At 38.3% G+C, this 22,507-nt stretch overlaps 1 protein-coding gene across 6 annotated transcripts in view; it reads right to left on the bottom strand.

Annotated features, from left to right (window-relative positions):
• WDR72 (WD repeat domain 72) overlaps positions 1–22,507 on the bottom strand; it is a 135,826-nt gene that overhangs the window by 65,484 nt on the left and 47,835 nt on the right. For all 6 annotated transcript variants that reach the window (XM_072148193.1, XM_072148189.1, XM_072148190.1 and 3 more), the window contains 2 exons: positions 20,695–20,890; positions 4,814–5,019 (listed from right to left, as the gene is read on the bottom strand). In XM_072148193.1, the coding sequence (XP_072004294.1) occupies positions 4,814–5,019; positions 20,695–20,890 (402 nt within the window). The remainder of the gene's footprint in view (positions 1–4,813; positions 5,020–20,694; positions 20,891–22,507) is intronic.

Below are 22,507 nucleotides of genomic sequence, written 5' to 3'. Positions count from 1 at the left end.
GGTTTTTATTCCCAAGTTGCTACGTTTCGGCCTCATCCGAAGCCTTTCTCAAGCAATGAGAAAGCAATTGCTTGAGAAAGGCTTCGGATGAGGCCGAAACGTAGCAACTTGGGAATAAAAACCACTTGATTTTTCCCACAATACTGGAGTGCCGCCTATTTTTCTATTTTGTATGGACTGTGGGACCTAGCCGGCCCGTTTGAGCGTGCACCCAACCATACTTGTTAAGCAGTGCCGCTGTGAACTTTTTTTCTTTTTTCTATATATATATATATATATATATATATATATATATATATATATATATATACACAGTACTATGATTCTTATTGTAATGATGGTGGATATATAGACATGGTCTATTAAACTATTTTGTAGGTAAGTCTACAGAAGGTCAGAGGGTGCTATAGGGGTCTATTGACCTTGTTATGTTTATTTATGAGGATGGGATGGCTCAACTGATTTTTTGCATCTGCTGTCTATTTTGTACTTCATTGACCTCAATGTGAGACTAGAACACAAAACATAAGGATAAGAATCTCTCTGTAGAAAACATGTGTTCCCTTATGATTTTTGTTTGTTACAATGAGACCAATGGAGCATCATAAAATATACACAATAGAAAAGCAGTTACGGTGTAATAGGCAGCCGATCTGTAACCATGAATCCTTTCTATATGAACAGTGAAATAAAGCAGTTTTACCTAGCATCAGCATACATAATAACAACTGTCTGTACACAAGGCTCTGAGGAACCAAAATAATCAATGTCTACGATGAAAATTCCACTTAATTTGCATGATTAATGCATAACTCCGCTCACTATGTTACCCACGATGAACACTGGATCCCTGTCACACAAATCCCATATATATTGCTTCCATGTGTTGTGGACTATATGTACCTGCAAATAAGTAAATTTATGGTAGTAAACTGTATTTTTATGCTCAGCATGTTCCATAAAATACTGCCATACTTGCCATGACACTTCACATAGAACAATGCAGTCAATGACATGGCACGTAAAACCAGTGTCAGACTGGCCCACCAGTGTACCAGAGGATTTTCCGGTGGCCCCTGATTCTACCTAATACTCGACCCCAGAGGTCCATCAGAAAATACCCCAATTTTGAGGCTGCAAGCATCTATTTCCTTCGAGATACAGAAGGGTTGGCTCCCAGATTAATTTTCTTTGGACGGCCAAATGATCAAAACAGTTTCATAAACTTCACTGCAGAACAATGCATAGAGCTGTATAATACAGGCGGTCCCCTAATTAAAACATCCGACTTGCAGACGACCCCTAGTTACAAACAGACCTCTGGATGTTGGTAATTTACTGTACTTTAGCATTGGGCTACAATAAACAGCTATAACAGTTATTATAGGTGTCTGCAATGAAGCTTTATTGTTAATCCCAGTTCTTATGACAATCCAACATTTTTAAAATTCAATTGTCACAGGGACCAAAAATTTTCTGGCTGGGGTTACATTTATAAAATATACAGTTCCGACTTACATACAAATTCAACCTACAGACTTATAGAACCTATCTTGTATGTAACCCAGGACTGCATGTAGTTCTGAACATCTGCTCTAACCTTGTAGTTCTAAAGCTGCACATTCACCTTTAATATCTGTTTGCCAAACCATAACTATTCCTTCCAACGTCTCCATATATATGCACACTTGGATTTGCATGTATGTGAAGAGGAGAGCAAGCCATTGCCAATCACTTTTGCTAGTAGCATTCAGAACAAAGAATGGCCATGATAATTGCTATGTTAGTAGTCAGGAGACCTCCAAACATATAAGATAACTGGATAGTCCTGCAAAATCAGTGGACAAACATTTTCCTATGTATTGGGGACTTCACTATCATAAAGCACCAACATAAGGATATTAACAGAGAATGCAATTTTACTACTCTCTTGGATGGAGCTTAAATAGATTTTTTAAAAGAACAAAATATTTTCTCAAAGAATAGTTACAAACTGGGCTGACATTATTGATTGAATTATAACTACTGAATTACACTTAAAGCCGCGCCGTCATCTGTCTCAACACACAAGCCTTCTGATGTCATTAGGCACACATGGCCATTAACATCACCCTTGATAATAATTAGACATAATTAGAAAGTCTTTTCAGTGTCAATTGCTTTTCATCTGTAGTTTGACAAATCACAGTATTAGAAGTTATCTAATGAAGACAAGCCCTGTCCATATGTCCAGTACGGACATATGGACATCATAGAGGATCCCCTTCCCATCTCTATACAGTTGGCATCCATTCTCAGCTTCTGACTGACTCAAGCTGTCCTTACATTGCTTTTATCTGTATGTAACATTACATTTGCCTTCACTGTGCACTACAGTAGAAATTTCTGATGCTGTTAATTTTAATGGTGTCAAAATCAACTGTTTACATGGGTTACTGATGAACCAACCCTTTTAAAGCAAACAGGTTCAGCCAGGATACTAAAATAGATACTAGATACTCCTACACTGAAAATTCTCTTCCTTGGAGATAAACAAAAGGACATGGATTTGCCTAGTTCCACAATCTAATCCAGAATCCAGTTCTTAAGTTCTAGACTTGATGTTATTGAAAATGTCTGAAGTGCTCAAGGCACAATGCTGGAGGAGCTGTAAAATCTGGAATCCACTGACCCTTCAGAACGGGGATATTGAATATCCATGCATAAAAACTTTATAACTAAAAAACATTATTCAGCTAAAAAATAATAATCCAATCTGTTGAAACCGCATTTCGTTTACGTGGGATAAGATCTAACAGTGTATTTGATTTCCATATTATAGATGTGTAATGCTGGATCTCATCTTTCTGGAACAAAAAAGCTAAAGGAACAAGATAAAAGTCTTAATGTTCTCATTTACTTCTGATCATAATGCATGATTGTATTAGGCTAAAATTAATACATCAAAAAGTGAACAAAGCTTAATACGATCCCCCTGAGGTTTTTTTTTTTAATCCACAGTAGTTGAATCATGGTTTCATGTTAAAGACACCATATTGTTTCAAACCCAAATCTTTGTGCCAGACATCAAATAAAACATAATATAATATTTGCTGAACCTACATACAGGGAATGGCTGTAATATAAAATATTCATATTCACTTTTATGTTCATAACGATATCATGAATGCAGTCAGAGAGAGATTGGATCCATAAAACCAAGCAAAGGGCCATGGAGCTATCTCACAGGGACAGGAATACATTTAACAGGAGTCTACCAGCAATTTTGACCATACAAATCTGCAGACAGTATTGGGTATCAACCTGTGTGTGAGTTGTAAGTAGCAGGACTGTGGTAAATGGATTCATATTGTGGGATTGTTGCAGGACTTGGTGAACTGGAGAAGTCTCCTTAAAGGAAACCTATCACTTGTAGTGGCAGGTTTCTGATGGAAATACCGGGCACCAGCTCAGGGTGAACTGGTGCCGGAGCTTATTTTTGTTAGTGTTTTAAACCGCGGTATCGGCGCTTACCATGCGCGCGGCTCTCCTTCACTTCCTATGTAGCCGTGCGCACAGTCGCGCGCATGGTAAGCGCCGAGCGCGTACCTCCCTGCACCAGCTATAAAGTTTAAAAAGGGTTTTAATCCGCGATACCGCGGTTTAAAACACTAACAAAAATAAGCTCCGGCACCAGCTCACCCTCAGCTGGTGCCCGGTATTTCCATTTGAAACCTGCCACTTCAAGTGGTAGGTTTCCTTTAAGCTGTTGTGTGCTGCAGTGTTGTGTGTGAGCAGAAGAGAGGGTTTGTGCTCTAAGATCCCACGCAGGAATGCACCTAGTCCAGCTACAATATAGGAATTTAAATTGGTTTTTAAAGTCCCAATTACTTAATTATTTTATTAAATTTATTAGTTTTATATTTTATTATATTTTAATGCTACATCGACTACTAGGTAATGTGAACAAAAGGCAGATGAATTAAATGGAGTTCCTCCCATGTTCCACTTCTAGCTCATGTCAAGCAGGATACAATTCACACTATTAGTGCTTTGATTTCAATGCATTTTTATATTAATGTTATTTACAAATGATACACTTGGTACAGATTCATCCAAAGTGAACACACAGAAAGTCCATACAACAATAATTACAATAGCCGTGATCGCATTACAGTACAGCTTGTTCAACAGATCTGATGTGTGTGTCCCCTCGGCGAGAAGATGAATCTGCTCCAAGTGTTTCATATGAATGTAAAGTTTGCAAGTTAAAGTAAAAAAAATGCTTTTGAAACGAGGCATCTATGGAGTGAATTGTATCCTACTTGACATTGGCGACTTACAACATACCAGAAAAAATACACCATACCATAAAAGATATCAGATCCATGGGGCTGCTAACTATCACCATCTGCAGTTTTGTGTGGTTAAATCTGCTCGTAGACTCCCTAAAAAATGCTTAAAAAGGTGTGTGTGGTAGCGGTGGTGCTGGTGGGGGCGGTGGGGGGTTAAAAAAAAGCTACTGGGTCCTTTTTGATGTAAGACAGTTCACTGTTAGAAACAGTGGTTACAGCAGGGAAAGAAGTGCCATTCAGCAGTGACCATTACCATTCTCCCTTTTCTGACCAATTAGTCCACTGACTGGCCACAACAGTCACGTGACCACTATTGAAGGTGGTAACAAGGCACTGAATCACTGTGCTGCAGGAATAGGGTGCAAAAGGAAGCTAAATTCAGTTTATACAGTTTTTTCCAAAACACTGGAAGATTTGATTGTTGATATTTTTGTGAACCTATTATTTATGAATAAAAGTAAAATATGCTGTTTCCTTACTTTGTTGGATGGCTTTTCAGGATGCAATAAACTATGGGACAGGGCTCCCAGTTTGTGAGAGTTTGATGACTTGAAAGTTGTTCTACTATGTCGTTGTGTCTCCTGAGCAGTGTTAAACACTGAGTCGTTGACTTCAATGGCAAAATCGTCACACGCAGTAAGGATCGCTTTTGCCATCTCACCTGTTTCATGGCGTTCTAAAGTGCCTGATTAATAAAAAAGAAAATAAATTGAAACACACAGTACACCTATTCTAGAATCCTTCCATGTCTATGAGAACAACCTTACAGGCAATACATACATTCTTCGTACATTTGGACACTCACCAACCTTACACTTTGATAATTGATGTGAGGAAGATACAAAAATAATAATAAAAAATAATAATTTTAAAAAATCGCTGCAACTCAACTTATTTATCTATGATGATCTCAACACAGTTAAGTATTGTTAGGGAGGGTGTTTTTCACTGTTTCATATTTGTATTTTGAAAGTAAGTCTAAAACCTTAAAAGACATATAAAGCGATGAACTTATAAGTGGCCCAGTGTTGTATGTGAACAAATTAAGTTTAATGAGCATTAGCAGTGCATACTACTTATGGTCCACTCTTAAGATAAGCCATCAATATCTGAGGGTCCTCTCCGCAACTTCATCAGCTGTTTGAAGGTATTCTTAAGCTTATAACAGTGCAACTTCTAATCACTGAAAACACTTCATACCATCTATTGCTCTGTACGTATAGTATTAGCAGTTGTGTAGCATTTTGCAGTTTTTCCCATGGACACACCTAGACAGTGCCTTTAAAAAAATACAGTTAGGATAGTATCACATTCACTACAGTCCAATTTAGTCACATTTCCCATGTACACACTTAAACAAACCCTTTAAAAATCCAAATGTCAAATGATCTGTTTGGGGCTTCCATTGTTCTGCAAGGGGCTGGAAAGGACTGGCAGATTTTTTTTCCCCTGCGCCTGTTGCAATTATGAACTGTCGGTCCCACAATATTAGTGCTTTTGCGACTTTCACAACTTTTTTTGGGTGCATAATTTTGGGCAGCTTGGGAATCCAACACTTTTCCTGCGCTTCTGGTTTACGATTTTTGAGGCAATTTTGGGCGCAAAATTAGAGCAGCAAAAAGCTGGAGTTAGGTTTGACCATTTTCGACCGTGCATTCATCAATCCTTTGCGGCAGAGACTTACGTCCCACTTAAATGATAGCACGCTTCCTGCGCCACTCTGTGCCAAAATTGTTGAATGCCCCACTTTCACTAGGCTCTGATCTATATGTCATACAATATAGTTTAGTTTCTTTTTCTATGTACAAACTTCACAGGACTTTTTTGTATATGAATTTTAACAGACTGTGAGGCATTGGTTCTTATTAGAGCCTAAATGTGACATCCTTAGATAATGCATTACATCTTTATACATAACTTGATTATTGTTGAAAAACATGTTTTTTATACAATAGTTATTAAAATTTCAATTTTAATGAGAATTTAATTGGTAGTAGAGGTGTCAGAATGTCCAAGCCATGGTCTATACAACTCCAGAAAGCTGTTGTATGTAGTAATTTCAGAGAAGCACCTTATAGAGGTTTGTTCTTGTTTAGAAACCTCCTTTAAAATGTTATTGGGGTTTTTGTGGTCGATTGATGGAACATTATGCCAGAAAATAAAAATTGTCACTGGAAATTTTAGGTATCCATGCATTTTGTTGGTCCCCCAGATTGAAAGAAGTATCAATAATTTCAATAAATCTCCCCTCACTGGTTGTATTAAGCATATCTGATTAAAAAAGTCATTTCCAAAGCAGAAGGTAAATGTATTGCCCTTATTAAAATCTTCTTTATCGATGAGAGTTGAAAAAACCCAATGCATCAGCATAAGCACTGCCTTCCTGTGTTCAAACAGATAAATAACAAAAAGCAAGCAATGAAGAGAGACATTTCTAATGGGGCAATATGTACCACTCCAAAGCATTTACAGTCTCCACTGCAGATAGCACTCATTCTCCCAGCAGGATACCTATCTCTATGCAGAGATAACGTGGTCAATGCGACTGAGACAGTCATTTCCATGCTTCTTCTGAAACATTGAATAACATACAAAATTTCTGCTATATTTGGAAGAAAACAATATTTTCTTCAAATATTTGACTTTTTTTTGTAACAGACTAACAGTGCACAATAAACAGATACATTAACCCTACATTGTTCTCTTTCAGCGTTAAAAAACCCCAAACCATTGCTCCAGGACTCAACAAAATGACTAAAGTACATACAGTAACTGCAAATTCAGTTCAATTCAAAGATCTAAAACAAATGGTAACCTACCGGCTTGAACTATAGATATTCTTGACCGTTCTGTCAGAGGTGTCAGGAGAGTATCGCAAATCAGCCACCATGTTTGAAGAGCACAGTTAAATAGTTGAAAATCATTGGAGGTCTCTGCTCTGAAATACTGTAATCCTCCTGTGGTCCAATTAATGCTATTATTTCTTTTCCACATATCAATACACTGTTCAAACTGCACAAGTTGCTAACTCAGAATCTTAGGTTTCCACTCTTATGGTAACACATTTATAGGACAGCTCTTACTTTCTATTCATAAGATGTATATACATATATAATTTAACAAGCTATGAATATGACCAAATGTACATTCACATAGGGGAGTTCTGTTGCAGAAATCTCAGCGACTGTTTATTGTGGACATTTCTGTGCATGTTCGCATAAACTAGAGGCGAGTGTAGATTTGGAAAGAATTTGTATATACAATAATTACACAAGTCTAACAGAGCTATTACAATGTCCATTGACTCAAATTACCTTGTGATGGCTTCCATTATTGTCTATTTGTACCATATCCGTGAAGCTACCAATTTTATTGTTTTGTTGAAAATGGCAAAAAGTAAAAAATTAGAAAAAAAAATTCATGAAATTAAGCAGTACCTTTATATAAAAATCTGTGTTTTAGAGGACTACAGGGAAATATACCAATTTCCAAGACAATTAAAGCAGCATCTTTTCAGGCAGAATAGATTTCAGCGAAGTTTCAGGGAAGCAAATCTTGAATGATTCGCTCATCTCTAATATACGACATTTAAAACAGATTTTAAGCCATTGGAAAGGTGACAACAAATTTGTCAAATATGAATGTTCCCCTTATAAAAAAGTTAAAATGTGTGGATTGACCTAACTTAAACATTATTACTGTTTTCTACACATTTCAAATTTGATGCCTAATATATTAATCAGAATGACACTTATAATATACATTCCAGTTAAGAGTAATTATTAGCTCCATACACCAATAAAAGGCTGCATTATTCTATCCAGAAAGCAAATGTGTTTTTTTTTCTGGTGTTTTTACTGGTGGTAGAGTGTCCTAAATAGGCTGCTCGTTATGCCTAGGGGCAAAGAAGGTACAGTTTTTCACATGTAATTCAGCGTTTTAAATGCTGAAATAATAACTTTGTAAAAGTGGCTGACGCCGCCCGAGTACCTCTCGGCTTCCCTGGATGAGAATATATATTTAATATATTCATGCCCCCGCTGCAAGCCTCCTCCTGCTGTGGGACGGGCTACTAGGATAGAGCACACTCCCCATTCTCTCCACGCTCTGGCCCTCTGACATCACCGGAGAGATCGTAATTCTCTGGCCGGTGGCAAGAGGAGGCTTGCAGTGGGGGATGTGAATATATTAAAGTCTGCATAGACCGAGAAACGTCAGGCACCGTCAGCCTGAGCGCCCTGGCACTTTTACAAAGTTATTATTTTGGCAATAAAAATGCCCCCATCCCCTAGACATAACAAGCAGCCTAGGACACTCTACCACCAGATTACAAATGTGCTTTAATAGTTCTTTACCCTAATTGTACTGTACCTGCCTCTCCTACAGATTAGGATGGTAGCTGATGTGCTCCTGTGTATGTTCATATGAACAGAAGTGTTCTCCAAGTAAATGCACCGGACTAATACACTATGCTGAACATTCTTGAACCAGTCTCTTTGTTGCCCATAACAATCAATAAATGGATTGATCACATATTGAATTAAATTATATTAAATTAAAATGCACTGTGATGCAAAAGGCAACAAAACATGAGTCTGGCACTTCAACACTTAGTGTTCTTTTTGGCAATACATATGATAATATTAGTCTATGACAATAATATGCTGTTGTTTCATAGGGCAATTTATAAAGCTGATCTATTACCTGAATTTGTGCATTTTGAGGAAGTTGCCCAATAAAACAGAGCATATTCATAAAAAATTCAAACCTGCATGTGTCATGGAAAACTTCCACTGGGGGCATTATTCAGAATCAGGCAATGTATGAGAATATAGATGCTTCCTGCCCTCTTTGCCCAAGAGCCTCTATTATGTGGATGCCCCCATGCCAGTTTATTGCCCAATGGAGTTATCAGCCCTATCAGTCCGAAAGACGCCCAACAGGTGTCTCGGAAGCTATTATATGTTCCTATTTAGAAGAAGCATATTATAAAATTATTGTATTCTTTATCAATGTCTTATCACTTTAGCAACAAATTTCATTTTCAGAATTTGTAATAATAATTTTAATTGAAGTGTGCAAAACAGATGTATTTTACTCCAAATCTATTTTGAGTAAGGTACACTAAAAATATAATGTGCATACAACTGAAAATGTCAAAAGATTCCAGTAAATCTATGAATCAGCAAAACATTCAGAATGGAGATCTCTTCTGTGTTGGGTCTGGAGCAGCAGTAGAAGATGCTTAGTGTATATAAGGGTTCTTCTAATGACAGTGTATCTACGGGTAAGAGAAGTCCTGTGGTTTCTGTAAGCTTTTATTCTACAGGTTTAAAACAGCTCTTCTGCTCGTGTCCCAGCTGGCATAAGAAGGAAGGAGGAGAGATTATTGATTTTGTCCTTTCTTAAAAAAAAGCAGTACTGGACATCAAGCAGCCTGGAGGCCACATAACATGTGGCTCTCAAAAGGGTCATGAAGGCCCCTGTGGCCAGAACTAATTTCCCCCCTATAGATGATTTTATTTTGTTCATTATGACTTGTAAACCATATGTATACCAAGAATCTACACACCAATAGCACAATTGCCCACTTCTATATCATCCCATCTCCCAAACATCCTGCATTATTTATTGTTATTTCTGAAATTAATGTTAATGTTTCTCATTCCAACTGAGGTTTCAGAAATGAGATCCCTTTGCTGGAATCATGCTCAATCCCCTGCTACTGATCACCCCTGTGGAGGAGTATTTGTTTTCAGGCTAGACTGATCAATCGCTTTGATCTTATAACATAAAGGTACCCTTCAAATATTAGAGTTAGAGTTAGTGCAAGAAGATCAATACTAAGATACTACCTAAAACCAATATAAAATGTTGTGGGGCAAAAATAAATAAATAAAAATGGGCCAAATGTCTAAAATCAAAACGTGCAACTTGATAGATACGAATAGAAGATAGATAGATAGATAGATAGATAGATAGATAGATAGATAGATAGATAGATAGATAGATAGATAGATAGATAGTTGTGGTAACCTGAAGAACTATCAATAAGTAAGTGTATGTTTCTAATATGGTTCCAACTCAAGTAAATAAAACTGGCTCTTGAAAAGCAAAGCCTTCCCGTTAACCTTGCTGAAAGGACCTTTGTGTTCTTTAAAGTTCACATATACAATATTTATTAGAGTTTACCCATGCTATTTACACCGTCTAGGTATAGAACACTTCTCTTCAAAATATTTTTTTTTCCAAATAAGACAAATACAGAAGATTCTAAATGCTACCTCCCTTTAACTTCCTGATTTCTCAGTTAGCAATCTGTAAGGTCATCCACATGTTATATCCTGAATGTATCAAAATCTGTTGCCATATAACAACAAGCGCGTTCTTGTCACCATTTATAAAATAATTATTTTTGTGTTTTTTTTTAGATCTCCTGCTTATTCCGGGTCTTAGATTTTAGGATTAACATTTATAATTTAAAGGAAAAATACCCCACTATCATTATGCCTTGTCAGACCTTCACTGCACATGATGATGATCTGTTCCCCAATGAGACATTCTTCTTAATCCCTTATAGACCATCAATCCTTCTTCATAAGTCTTTTACCTCTGGGCCACCTTTGACTGTCCTCACATTCAGACATCATTGAAAAAGAAAAAGAACTTTGCACATTACTATGTCTAGTGCTGAAGTACAGATACGTGGAACTTGGAAAACTCACTTAATCATATCAATGCAGTTGGTAGATCTCCTACCAGTGAGCTAGCTATTTATGCTTTTAATGGACAATGAAGACAAGAATAAGGACCCATATATCAACATTTTAGCCTACATAATTGTTTGTGCTGTAAACATTGGTTCACAAAAACAATCATAGATATGTGTAAAACAGGATAATCACATTTTTAGGTTAAATCTATCACAGTACAAGCAAATAATAATAATAGATATTCCTATAACAGTAAGAATATTGGCCACTAGCATGAAGTATTTTATACTTATATAATAGGCAAAGTATCTATTTTACAGAACACATTTTGAGCAGTTTCTGCAATGTAGTAATTATACGTAATAATAATAAGTACTTTTTCATATAAAATATATTGTCCTGAAAATTATTAAAGGGGTTGCCTATGACTTGAGCATGTCACTGCCATAGTGCTATACCATTCTATATAACAGCCAGTAAGAAATCAATAATTAAAGTGATTTAAAATGTATAAAATTCTACTTATTACTCTTAACTATTTTACTAAAGGCATATACCATGAAACCCATTTTTCACCTGTGCACTGGAAATGTATGGTTGCTGTATCTCCTATGAATCATAAGAAAGGGGTTTAGAGCCCCCCGCCCAGTTTTAGAGGTTGTCTTATCCTGCCTCCCGATTTAATATCTGAGATGGAGCAATCTCTGCCAATCCCATTGCCTTTAAAGAGAACATGTCACTAGCAACCCCCCACCCACACACAGTACCTTTTTAGATGTCTTTATATATTTTTCACTCATGGGTCTATCCATGGGATTACAGCCAACATTCTTCTAAACATGATACAGTACATGGTGGCCACTTCTCGGGCCTCAAGCATAAATTATCTGGGGACCCCTCTAAGAATCCCAATTATTTTACTTATTGGTCTGGGGTACTGGCTATCTATGCCACTGTGCCGGGCCCTCCTGATCGATCAGGCCCCAAGGAATTGCTTCTTTTGCATAGTGGGTAGTTCTTCCTCGATGATGGACAAAATGCCAGTTTATTCAACTGCCAAATAATATTGGTATCTAGTATCAAACTATTGTTACAGGCATCATTAACAACATATGCCATGAATAATTTATGGAAATGAGAAGATGCGATTCGCTACCACTGATAATCTTGAAGTTTGGATTATGTTGACATTTAAGCCCCAGGAACTTCCTCAACCACTTCAGGGATTTCCATTATAATTTACAGCACATTTGACAGAACAATTGATAAGATTCCTAATTTGACATAAAAAGTATGATGTATTATTGAACGCTCCACGCGCTGCGTATGCATACATGACACATACATGAAACACGGTTAATTAACTGTACAAGAAGGTGTTCAATAGAAATATCGCTCCATTACTGGAAATACGTTTTGTTTGCACTGACAAACTAAGGTTTCTTTTTGTCAAACAATAAAATATGTTGCATTGACAGGGCTGCTTATTATTTTAAGCCTTCTGTCAGAGTTCAAGAAGCCGGTGAGTGACAGCTGAATCACGCCGTATCTATCATGGAACTTTGAGCAATTGAAGATGTATCATTTCTCATCACTTACAGATGAAGTTCATTGCCTCGCTCACATGAACGGCATAAAGATCAACCTTGTGCCCCTTTCTAGCAAAGCTATTTCACAGTAACTGCATTTGAGTGCAGGAATACATGAATGGTCAGCGGCTTTTTGCTGTGTTAACCGTCACATACGTACTCGAGGAAATATATGACAGGGGTACAGCAAATACATTGTTAAGATTTGGAGAATGTACATTTGGTACAATAATTTCATCATTTCATTCAACTACTGAACATTAACGATAGCACAAAAGGCGCCTTAAAAAGCCTTGAAACCCCCAGCCCCCAAGGCAGTTCCTTCCTTAATGTCAAATCTCACCTATACAAAATTTCCTCAAAAGTCAGGGAAATATGACTCTTCTAACCTCATTTTCACATCAGATGAGTCAAGTTTAGTTGTTGCCGGGGTAGAGTCACTTTAGAAGCCCCTATCTTCAGTTCCGTAGTACCTATAAACATGACACTGGTGTCATATTAAACAGACAGCTAAAGATATATTTGGAAAACAAGCTGTAAATAAAGATCCATGTTCTGGCTGTTTTTAACTACTTGTATGTCCACTTCCTTATATTAGAAAGCCATAAACTGATAGCATAAGCTAAAAGGCATCTGCAAGATGACATTCTTTTCTTTAATTTGACACCAAAATAATGTTTGTAGCTGCTATAGAATCAGAGATAGGGGATGTGGAATTGACACAACCCCACAACCACTAAACTTGACTCGTCTCATGTAAAAATGGGGCAAGAAGATTCATTATTTGCCTGACTGTGGGAGGGATTTTATATAGGTAAATGAATGAGATTTCATATAAAAGAGGGAATTTAGAAAGGACATTTCATTCGCTATCTGAGGGAACTAGTAGATTATTGGGGTAAAACCTGGCGACAGGTTCCCTTTAAAGTTTGGTTGTTCTGCAATACCAATAATTTATAGGGCTTTGAACGGCAAGAATTATAAATATATAGCCATGCGATAAAGAAAGTATGTCCTATATAAATTTTCCAATTTAGCATTTATAGAACATAAAGAAGAAACAAAAAAATGGCTCTTAATCTTAAAATGAAGTAAATGAAACCACACAATAGATTCAACTGTGTCATTTTATTACCAATCCCTAAGAGAAATTGCAAAAGTAATAAGGAAAATTAAAAGGATTACAGGCGGCCGGGGGAAAAAAACACATACTTACCTAGCTCCAAGTCCTGGGTTCATCTCCTGCACTCAACTGGAAATTCCAGAGGGTTATGAGAATTGCTCATCCAATGACTTACTGTGTGGTCCCCTGGTTTAAGGAGGCCTATTATTAGATGAAGCAAGTCCTGTTACCCCCCAGAACTTCAAGTTGGGCTCAAGGCCTGAAATTAGAAGTACTAAAGCAACAAGGAACTGGTAAGTATGTGTTTTTCTTGGAAAAAAGACATTAAAATACACTGATTTATGCTTCCATAGGTATCAAGAGGGTAACTAGCAGCCAGGTGCTGCTTACCAAAAGGTCTTGGCTAACCATCAGCAATTGTGACCACCTCTATTACAGCAGAAGTTGTAAGATTTCTGGTCTGGAGCATTCAGGTTTGTAAACAAGATGCCTAGAAAGAACCATATCAGCAATGATATTAGAGAAGCAGTTGTTGTAACTCAGGAATTTAGGAAGCAGCTAGAAACAGCACCACAAGATAGTGTAAGAAGGAAAAGGTAAACTAAAGATTGTCCTAAGAAAATTTACTTATGCAAATTATCACAGCTACTGAGGCTTAGCCGCTCCATCCCAGCAGCCTCAGCCGATGCTGCCTACAGCACGACCTGCCATGCTCCTGCCTTCACTTTGTGTCCTTATGCTGAAGCTGGTGTTCTGTGCATGCGCAGAAGCTTCGGCTTTAGAGCCAAAGGACGCTCCATGATTCAGGGTTCTGCATAGAATATCTATGCAGAGCTGCACATCATGGCATGCCCCCCATCCCACAGTAACCATGGCCGAAAGATCATTTCCTTCTACAAAACCCTTAGATTAGACAAGGACAGAATGGGGATAAGTCAGTTAGAAGCAACCTACCATAGAAAGTACCTTATTAGGTAGATTCCTGATGGTAGCTTTTCTTTAAGTTAATGTCATGTATCCTGGAGCATTTACAAAAAAAAAATCTGCAATCTTATGGATGCAACAATAATTGATTGGATTTTCAGAGCAGGCTGTGCCATGAATTTAATTCCGACTATTTGCACGTTAATTATCCTGATTATCAATTCTTGATTCAAGAGTCTTCTGCCCTATTCCATTTACATCTATAAACAAATTATTTCTAGATTATTAGATGGAAATATTTGCAGTGGATTTATTATCTACAATTTGATCATTCATGTTAAAAAAAAGAACTTGCAAATAAATCAATAGGTTGCAATTAGAAAAGCATTAAATAAATGAGCGGCACCTCATTCAATGTATTCTACTACATCCAAAGGATGTGGCACAACATTGATAAAAGCATATGGAAGCAAATGTATTTTCTCCAGCTATTGCTGCACAGATGTACCAAGCACAAGATTCAATTACTGATGCAACAAAAGATGGTGCAGTAAATTTAGCCGTATGGCAAGGGTTAAAGTTATAGGCCACATTCACAGGCTGGTAAGAAAGCTTTGCGCACACATGAGCCTTAAGGGTAAACACAGAGTATCTCGAATACATGCTACTGACCACCGTGACCCTGACCCCAGCAATGTCCCAGCCTCCAGCAGATGAAAACCCCTGCAGAATATAACAGTTGAGGGCTACATCCCCACTCAAATATAATTCTGACTGATGACTATTGCTGTCTGAAAGACAAAGGCTGATGGAAACAAAGGGATAATACAGACATAGCCACCAAACAAAAGACTGCTCAAAGTGACCACTGTTGAAATAGGAAAAGTTAAAACTTACTAATAAAGGACCAGCGATGTCTATAGAGTTTCACTGAGCCGAATCTTAAACTTCTAAGAAAAATAATCACCTAAACAAAATTTTTTCTAGAATATCAATTTATGGAAGTATATGATCAAATAATACATAATGATTTTCTCACAGGCAGAGTTTTGTTAAAGTTGTAATATGAACACTCATTATGAATTATGTTTTTCAATTCTGTGGTATACCTGATAGTATTATTTTTAAATACATTTAAAAAAATATTTTACAAATAACAACTGCATAAAGAACAATTTCTTGATAATTGTTTTTTCTATACCTGTAAGCTCTTGTGAGCAGGGCCCTCACTCCTATTGCTTCCATATGACTATGTGTATGACTCTGTATTGTCTTATTTTATTTTTGTATGTTCCCTATGATTTGTAAAGGAGAATATGATGGCACTACATAAATAAAGATTATTTATAAGTGGAACCCAAGATTAGGCTCAAGCACCCAATTTGACAGAAAAGAGGTTGCCCATGTGAGTTTAGCCCTATAGAGTCCGTCAAACTCTATAGGGCTAATGACAATAGCTGAGCAGCTTAGTCAGCTGCAGTAGTACCATTGAGATAAAAAGGATGACATTACATATATTCTTCTATCACTACATTTAAAGGGACTTGAAACTTGTAGCCAGAAGCAGTGGCGTAACTAGAGGGCCCACACCAACCAAAATTTAGGTAACCCCTGCATCATAAGGTGAGTACACCCCCTGCCCTCTTGGAACATTAGTGTCCCACCATCTTTGAAATTTACCACTCATTTATTTGCTCCCAATTTGGATTAGTGCCCTCCTACTGCTATTATTTTAACTGTCCACTCCCTTGCCCAGACTAAGATTTATGCTTCCTTTTAAGTTATATCTCCATTTATATTAAGTACCCTCTTTTAGAGTTACTGTCCAGTTCCTTGTCACTTCTTAGTTCATGTTTAATATTTCCCCTTTTAAGTGCCCAATTTTATAATTATTGTGCGCTCTTCTTCTACACTCAGTTCCCGATTCACCATATTCACTAAATCCTTCACCTCAGGCCCCTCCCATACATCATCAGATCACCCACCACACACCATCAGCTCTCCATTCCCATCACCTCCCCCCAAAAATCATAAGCTCCCCATCTCCTCCAACACATTATCAGCTCCCAATCCCCTCAGTACCCCCCACATCATTAGACCCCATGCACAATCAGCTCCACTCACAGATCATCCACTCACCATCCCCTCAGCACCAACACACATCATCAGCTCCCCATCCCTTCAAACCCCCACACATCATCAGCCCCCCCCCACACAATCAGCTCTCCATCCCTCAGCTCCACCCACAGATCCTCAACTCCCCATTTCCTCAGCCCTCCAATACACATCATCAGCTCCCTCTCCCCTCAACCACTCCCAACATAATCAGCTCCCCATTATATCAACCCCCACACACACACCATCAGCTTCCCCACAAATCATCAGCCCACCCAAACACACACCGTCAGCTCTCCATCCCCTCAACTTCCCCCCACACATCATTAGACCCCACACAATCAGCCCCCCCCCCACACACACAATGAGCTCTCCATCCTTTTAGCTCTACCCACAGATCCTCAACTCCCAATTCCCTCAGCCCTCCAACACACATCATCCACTCCCTATCTCCTCAGCTTCCTCCCACACATCATTAGACCCCCCCTACACACACAATCACCCCCCCACACACACACAATAAGCTCCCCTTCCTTTAGTTCCGCCCACAGATCTTCAACTCCCTATCCCATCAGCCTACCCCCTCACATCATCAGCTCTCTATCCCCTCAGCCCCCCAACACACAATCAGCTCCCCCCACAAATCATCAGCTCCCCATCCCCAGCATAACTCACAAGCATCCATTGTAGGCATTCAATGACCCAATGACATCACTGCAGTTCCTGTGTGAGACACAGTGACAGAACAGATGAGAGAGGAAGAGTGCAGAACTGTTCTGCCACAGATCGCTCCAGCCCTGTCAGGTGTGTGTACAGTGGCAGAGTCTATTACTACTACAACTAACTCCACAACTTACATCTGGAGCAGTGTCCCGCTGACAGGGGGGCCCACGGCTGTTATAATTCAATGTAACAGCATCTGCTGCGTGTAGTGCACCCATACTGTGTTCTTTATGCATTGGTGAAGCACACTGAGCAGATTCTATTATACTAAAGTGTAACATTCGTGGGCCCACACTTCCCTAAGGGTCCAGTCATTACGCCCCTGGCCAGAAGTGAGAGGTGCAAATTATGGGTTAAATTAATCATAAAACATGGGTAGGGTGATAGACCGATGTAAGCCTACTGAATGGATAGGAAAAAGATTTCATTAAGTTTTGAAAGAGAAAGAGGATGGTACATTGAGAGTATAGAGGGCTACTGGATGGATAGAAAGGTGAGTGATGCTGCAGCTTTCAGGACAGATTGAAGTAGAAAAAACTTGGAAAAGGGAAGACTTATTTGTTACCACTATGAGAAGGAAACAGGACAGCAATGAGACATCGTAAAGTTTATAATACACAAAAAGGTAAGATTCTAGCAAGCATAGCCCCAAGACAATGGGTATCTGCCTTGGAGTTATAGTATGTATGTAGATTGTAGAAAGGCAAGAAACTGAACTGTTCAGTTTCCAATATAGAGGTCATAATGTATGAGACAGAAAGTGATCTATAATTGGTGTTATGTGGAGTTACAGGGTTGATGTCACCAAAAGAGATAAAATACTGGGTGTCTTCAGTATAGATATTACACTGAAAATCAAATCTTCCCTGTCCCCCATCTGGCTGCTTCTCTGGGAGAATCTGTTCCATTTGATCTCTGTGTGGACCCTTTGGGGCCCCAAGAAACTGCAATTGCACAATTGCTTTGGACTGAAATTAATATTTCCTTACAAGTTAAGGAGCAGAAGAAACAAAAAAACAGGGAGTAGATGGTCATATATTTAGTCATCATGAAATCATGTGAGTCTTACCAGGGCAAGTGCAATCAACTACTATTGTACTTACCCTGCTAAACTTTAGCCTTCTACCAGGACAAGCAATGGTTCACATGACCCACCTTCATTGGCTTTCGTAACTTCAAGTGACGTCCCGTATCTTACTGCACTTCTAGCATGTCAGAGGGCCAAGTGCTAGCCTGTGCTCATTGCTGAATGTACGCCTCCTCTCTCAACCATTCCCATGACAGTGGTTGGAGGGGAGTGCCGTTGGTGTTGGGTGACTCAAAGCTCATCTGGGCAGAAGTTTTACCAGGGTAAGAACAATATTGATGACTATACTAGGGGATTGTATACATTTTGGTATACTTTGGTATTACTGGTCATCCCCTAAGCAGTTTACTTGGCAGCAATTAACCACGTATGGGGCAGTGAAAGCATACATCAGTCCTCACAACTTATAATAGGATGTACATAGATGAAGGTAATTTGCTCTGATTTGAATAGACCTAGAGCAGACATTCCTCTGATGGTTTGGTTCTAGTCATTCATCCTCCATGTATTTCAAAACCAATTAATTTTAAACCTGACTGTGAAATTAAATAAAAGCTGATTTTATCTCATTCCTGAAAATACAGTCCTCATCTTAACCGACTCCATCTGCCACTCATTGTCACTGAACAAACAAACAATTACGCTAAGAGTAGGTACGGTACAGAGCAGGAGTCCGAAAGACAGACACAATCACTAACTGCAAAGGTCAAACAGAGCAACTGACAGATACTGCTTATGACAACTACAAGACAGCCTTCTGCTAGATCCCAGAGAAATACCCACACTATTAGAATATATTGTATCCTTTTCATTTCAGAAGAAATTAGATGCAACAAAATCAATTCCCAATTTCAGTATTTGTGAGTTTAGAAAACAATTATTAAACCTATACATTAATATAAAAAACTAGATCAAAACTGAACAAACCGGTGAAGTCCTATGTTCCAAATAATACTATTCATTACAATATCTACTATGCCAGATATGAAAACCTATGTCGCTACATGATCATTAAGTCACTTTGCTTTTCCAATACTTACAGTTTATAAAAAGAAGCACTAGAAGCACTAGACAATACAAACACATGGATCACTCCTATAGATGATGAGTGTATAATATGCAGTACACTCAATCACTCAATAGTAAGTGTGGAGAGGTCACTTAGAATGTGTACATTTTCTAATCAATAGACATAATAGGTCCAACATATGGAATCAATCACTTTATGTCAATCTGTCTTCTCAAGTATTATCTCAATATTATTGCAGTGATAGCACAGCAATATTTACAGTTACATATACACCAATCAGCCATAGCATAAGAACAGGGGATATTAATGGAATTGATGATATTCTAGCAATAGAACCTGTCAAGGCGTCAGATGCATAAGCCAGAAAGTGAGCAGTCCCAGAGAACAAACCTGCAAGAGCTCCATGTGTAGGGCAGAATATCTCCTAGATAGCAGGTCTTTGAAATTAAAAATGATAAGTACCTACAAAAACTCATCCGGAGAGGTACAAACAGTAAATCACTGACAGGGCCATTGGTGCCCATGGCTGACCAGAAAAACTGGTCCAACTAAAAGTGGATCCACCTGGAGGTCTTTCATCATGATTCAGTCATTCATTTTTCTCTAGCCCTACTCTACCAAGGCATAATATCAGCTTATTATAATATCAGCTTATTATAATATCAGTTATTAGACTTTTGGGTGGTCCTCATCTATCTTATCCTGACCAATTAGGTGTTATTAAAAGAAGTAAAGCAGACCTCTGGCAACCCCTTTCAGAGAAAAATGCTGTTATTTAGTTAATTTCATAACTAAATGCAAAAGATATCAAAAGAATCTCAAAATCCCTTGGATATGTTAAAGCATTACAAAGTTATATCCACTTATAGTTAATTAAAAAATGAAGCCTGGTCTTTAAGGCTAAAACTTGTAGGGGTTTAATTAAAAATTTAACATATTTTGGTAGAAAATGGTTAAAATGCTAATGTTATGGTGATTCAAGAAATCATTGCCCTATTTTAGCCAAAGTTTAGTCTCTTCACACTGAGAAACCAATAAAAGATGAGGCTACTGTACCTGATTCAATCTCCCATACATATACAGAGCCATCTTCACAGCCAACAACTAAGACTTCCTCCACCGGATGCCATTTCAGAGACTTTACTGGGAATAGATGTTTTCTAGCATGGAAAAAACAAGCTCTTTCCTGGAGGTTGAGAAGTGCCACTGAGTTATCACTACATAAACAGTATATGCTCTGGAACAATTTCACCTGTCAAAGAAAAAGACAGAATAAAGGATGGAATATGGGTTTTGTGTTAAACAAATAATTAAGAAATTGTTTTTAATAAATGTCTTTATATACATTTTATATACCTCCTCTTCTTCATAACAACTCCACAACCTTCCAGCTCCCATTATTTTTTTGGAAACCAAATGACTAATCCATTGTATTAAATAACGAACGATTGACTATATTAAGTCTGCCTCTTTGTACCTTATACCTTGTATGCACCTTATATCGTGCATTTTGCCTATTCACACATGACCGGGCACACGTACGATTAAAACTTTTTAAACACGTAATGTTCCTTTAACGTGATCACATGACCGCAGTTGCGGGCTATTTAAGAATCACCTGTCCATGCCTCACGATATGCCATGATTAAGGATTTTTTCCGAAACGCGTAAGCATTTACGCTGTGTATGTCTGTGTTCTCCTATATGTTCACCTGCCTCTGTGAATTTTTAGAGAATATGAAATAAATTGCTATGTTTTTACTGACCCTGGATGGTTGTGTGAAGCTGGATCCGCTACATGTTTTTGCTTGTGCTGGACTGGGAACAAGAGTTGTCTGTGCTCTAACCTTACCAGATGCTGCTGCATGATCTTCAGGTGAGCTGACTCCATACCTTTTCAGTATACTTCGTAGAAGATGGAGCTCAGTATATTTCCTGCCTTCATTTTCTTACATTAGAATAGACAACATCCTGTCATCCATAGTGATACTCATGAAACTCAGTTAATATTTTACCCAGAGGCAAATACCACAGGGATTCAGATATTATAGTATAATTTTAGTTTGTAAAAATGAAAAATCATTAAAATTGGTATTCCCACAAAGACAAGATTCTTAAATATACTCAAGATAACAAAAAACCACATTCTATAATTCAATGTTGGTAACAAAAATACAGAATTTCACAGATATAATTCCAACCTGTCTCTATCAGTTCTGGTATTTACATTTTGGTTGTCCCTAGATAAGACCATAAACTCCTAACTATGGTCGAGAAGATTCCTCTAGATTCTTTTATATTGCAGGAGCAGGAGGCAGAGAGCACTACAGACACAGGCACTTCCTGTGCAGCAGCAGCGTGCAGAGGAGACACCAGCAGCTCTACAAACAAGATAATCTCTGGATCTGAGGGGAGGGGGGATATCAGTACTGTGTGTTTTATAGGTGAGATAGCAGAGCTGAGTGTGTTATAGGGGTTCATTTACTAAGGGTCCAAACGCCGCACTTTTGTCGGGTTTCCCGAGTATTTCCGTTTTGCGCCGTATTGCCCCGGGATTTTGTCGCATATGATCGGATTGTGGCGCATCGGCGCTGGCTTTCATGCGACAGAAATCGGGGGCATGGCCATTGGACAACCCGACGGATTCGGAAAAACCGCGGAATTTACAAAAAGAATTGTATCGCAAGATCAGCACTTACATGCACCGGGAAGAAGAAGGTGAACTCCGGTGGACCTCGGTGCAGCAGCGACACCTACTGGATATCGGGCTCATGATCTTAGTGAATGCCAGCAGACAACACGCCGCGGGATAGCAACTGGACCGGGTAAGTAAATGAGCCCCATTATGTCTTATATCATGACTCTGATC

This window comes from Engystomops pustulosus, chromosome 4, assembly GCF_040894005.1.
Source record: "Engystomops pustulosus chromosome 4, aEngPut4.maternal, whole genome shotgun sequence".
Lineage (NCBI taxonomy): Eukaryota > Metazoa > Chordata > Amphibia > Anura > Leptodactylidae > Engystomops > Engystomops pustulosus.
Note: the sequence above shows the minus strand (reverse complement) of the source record. Positions and strands in the feature narration are given on the sequence as shown.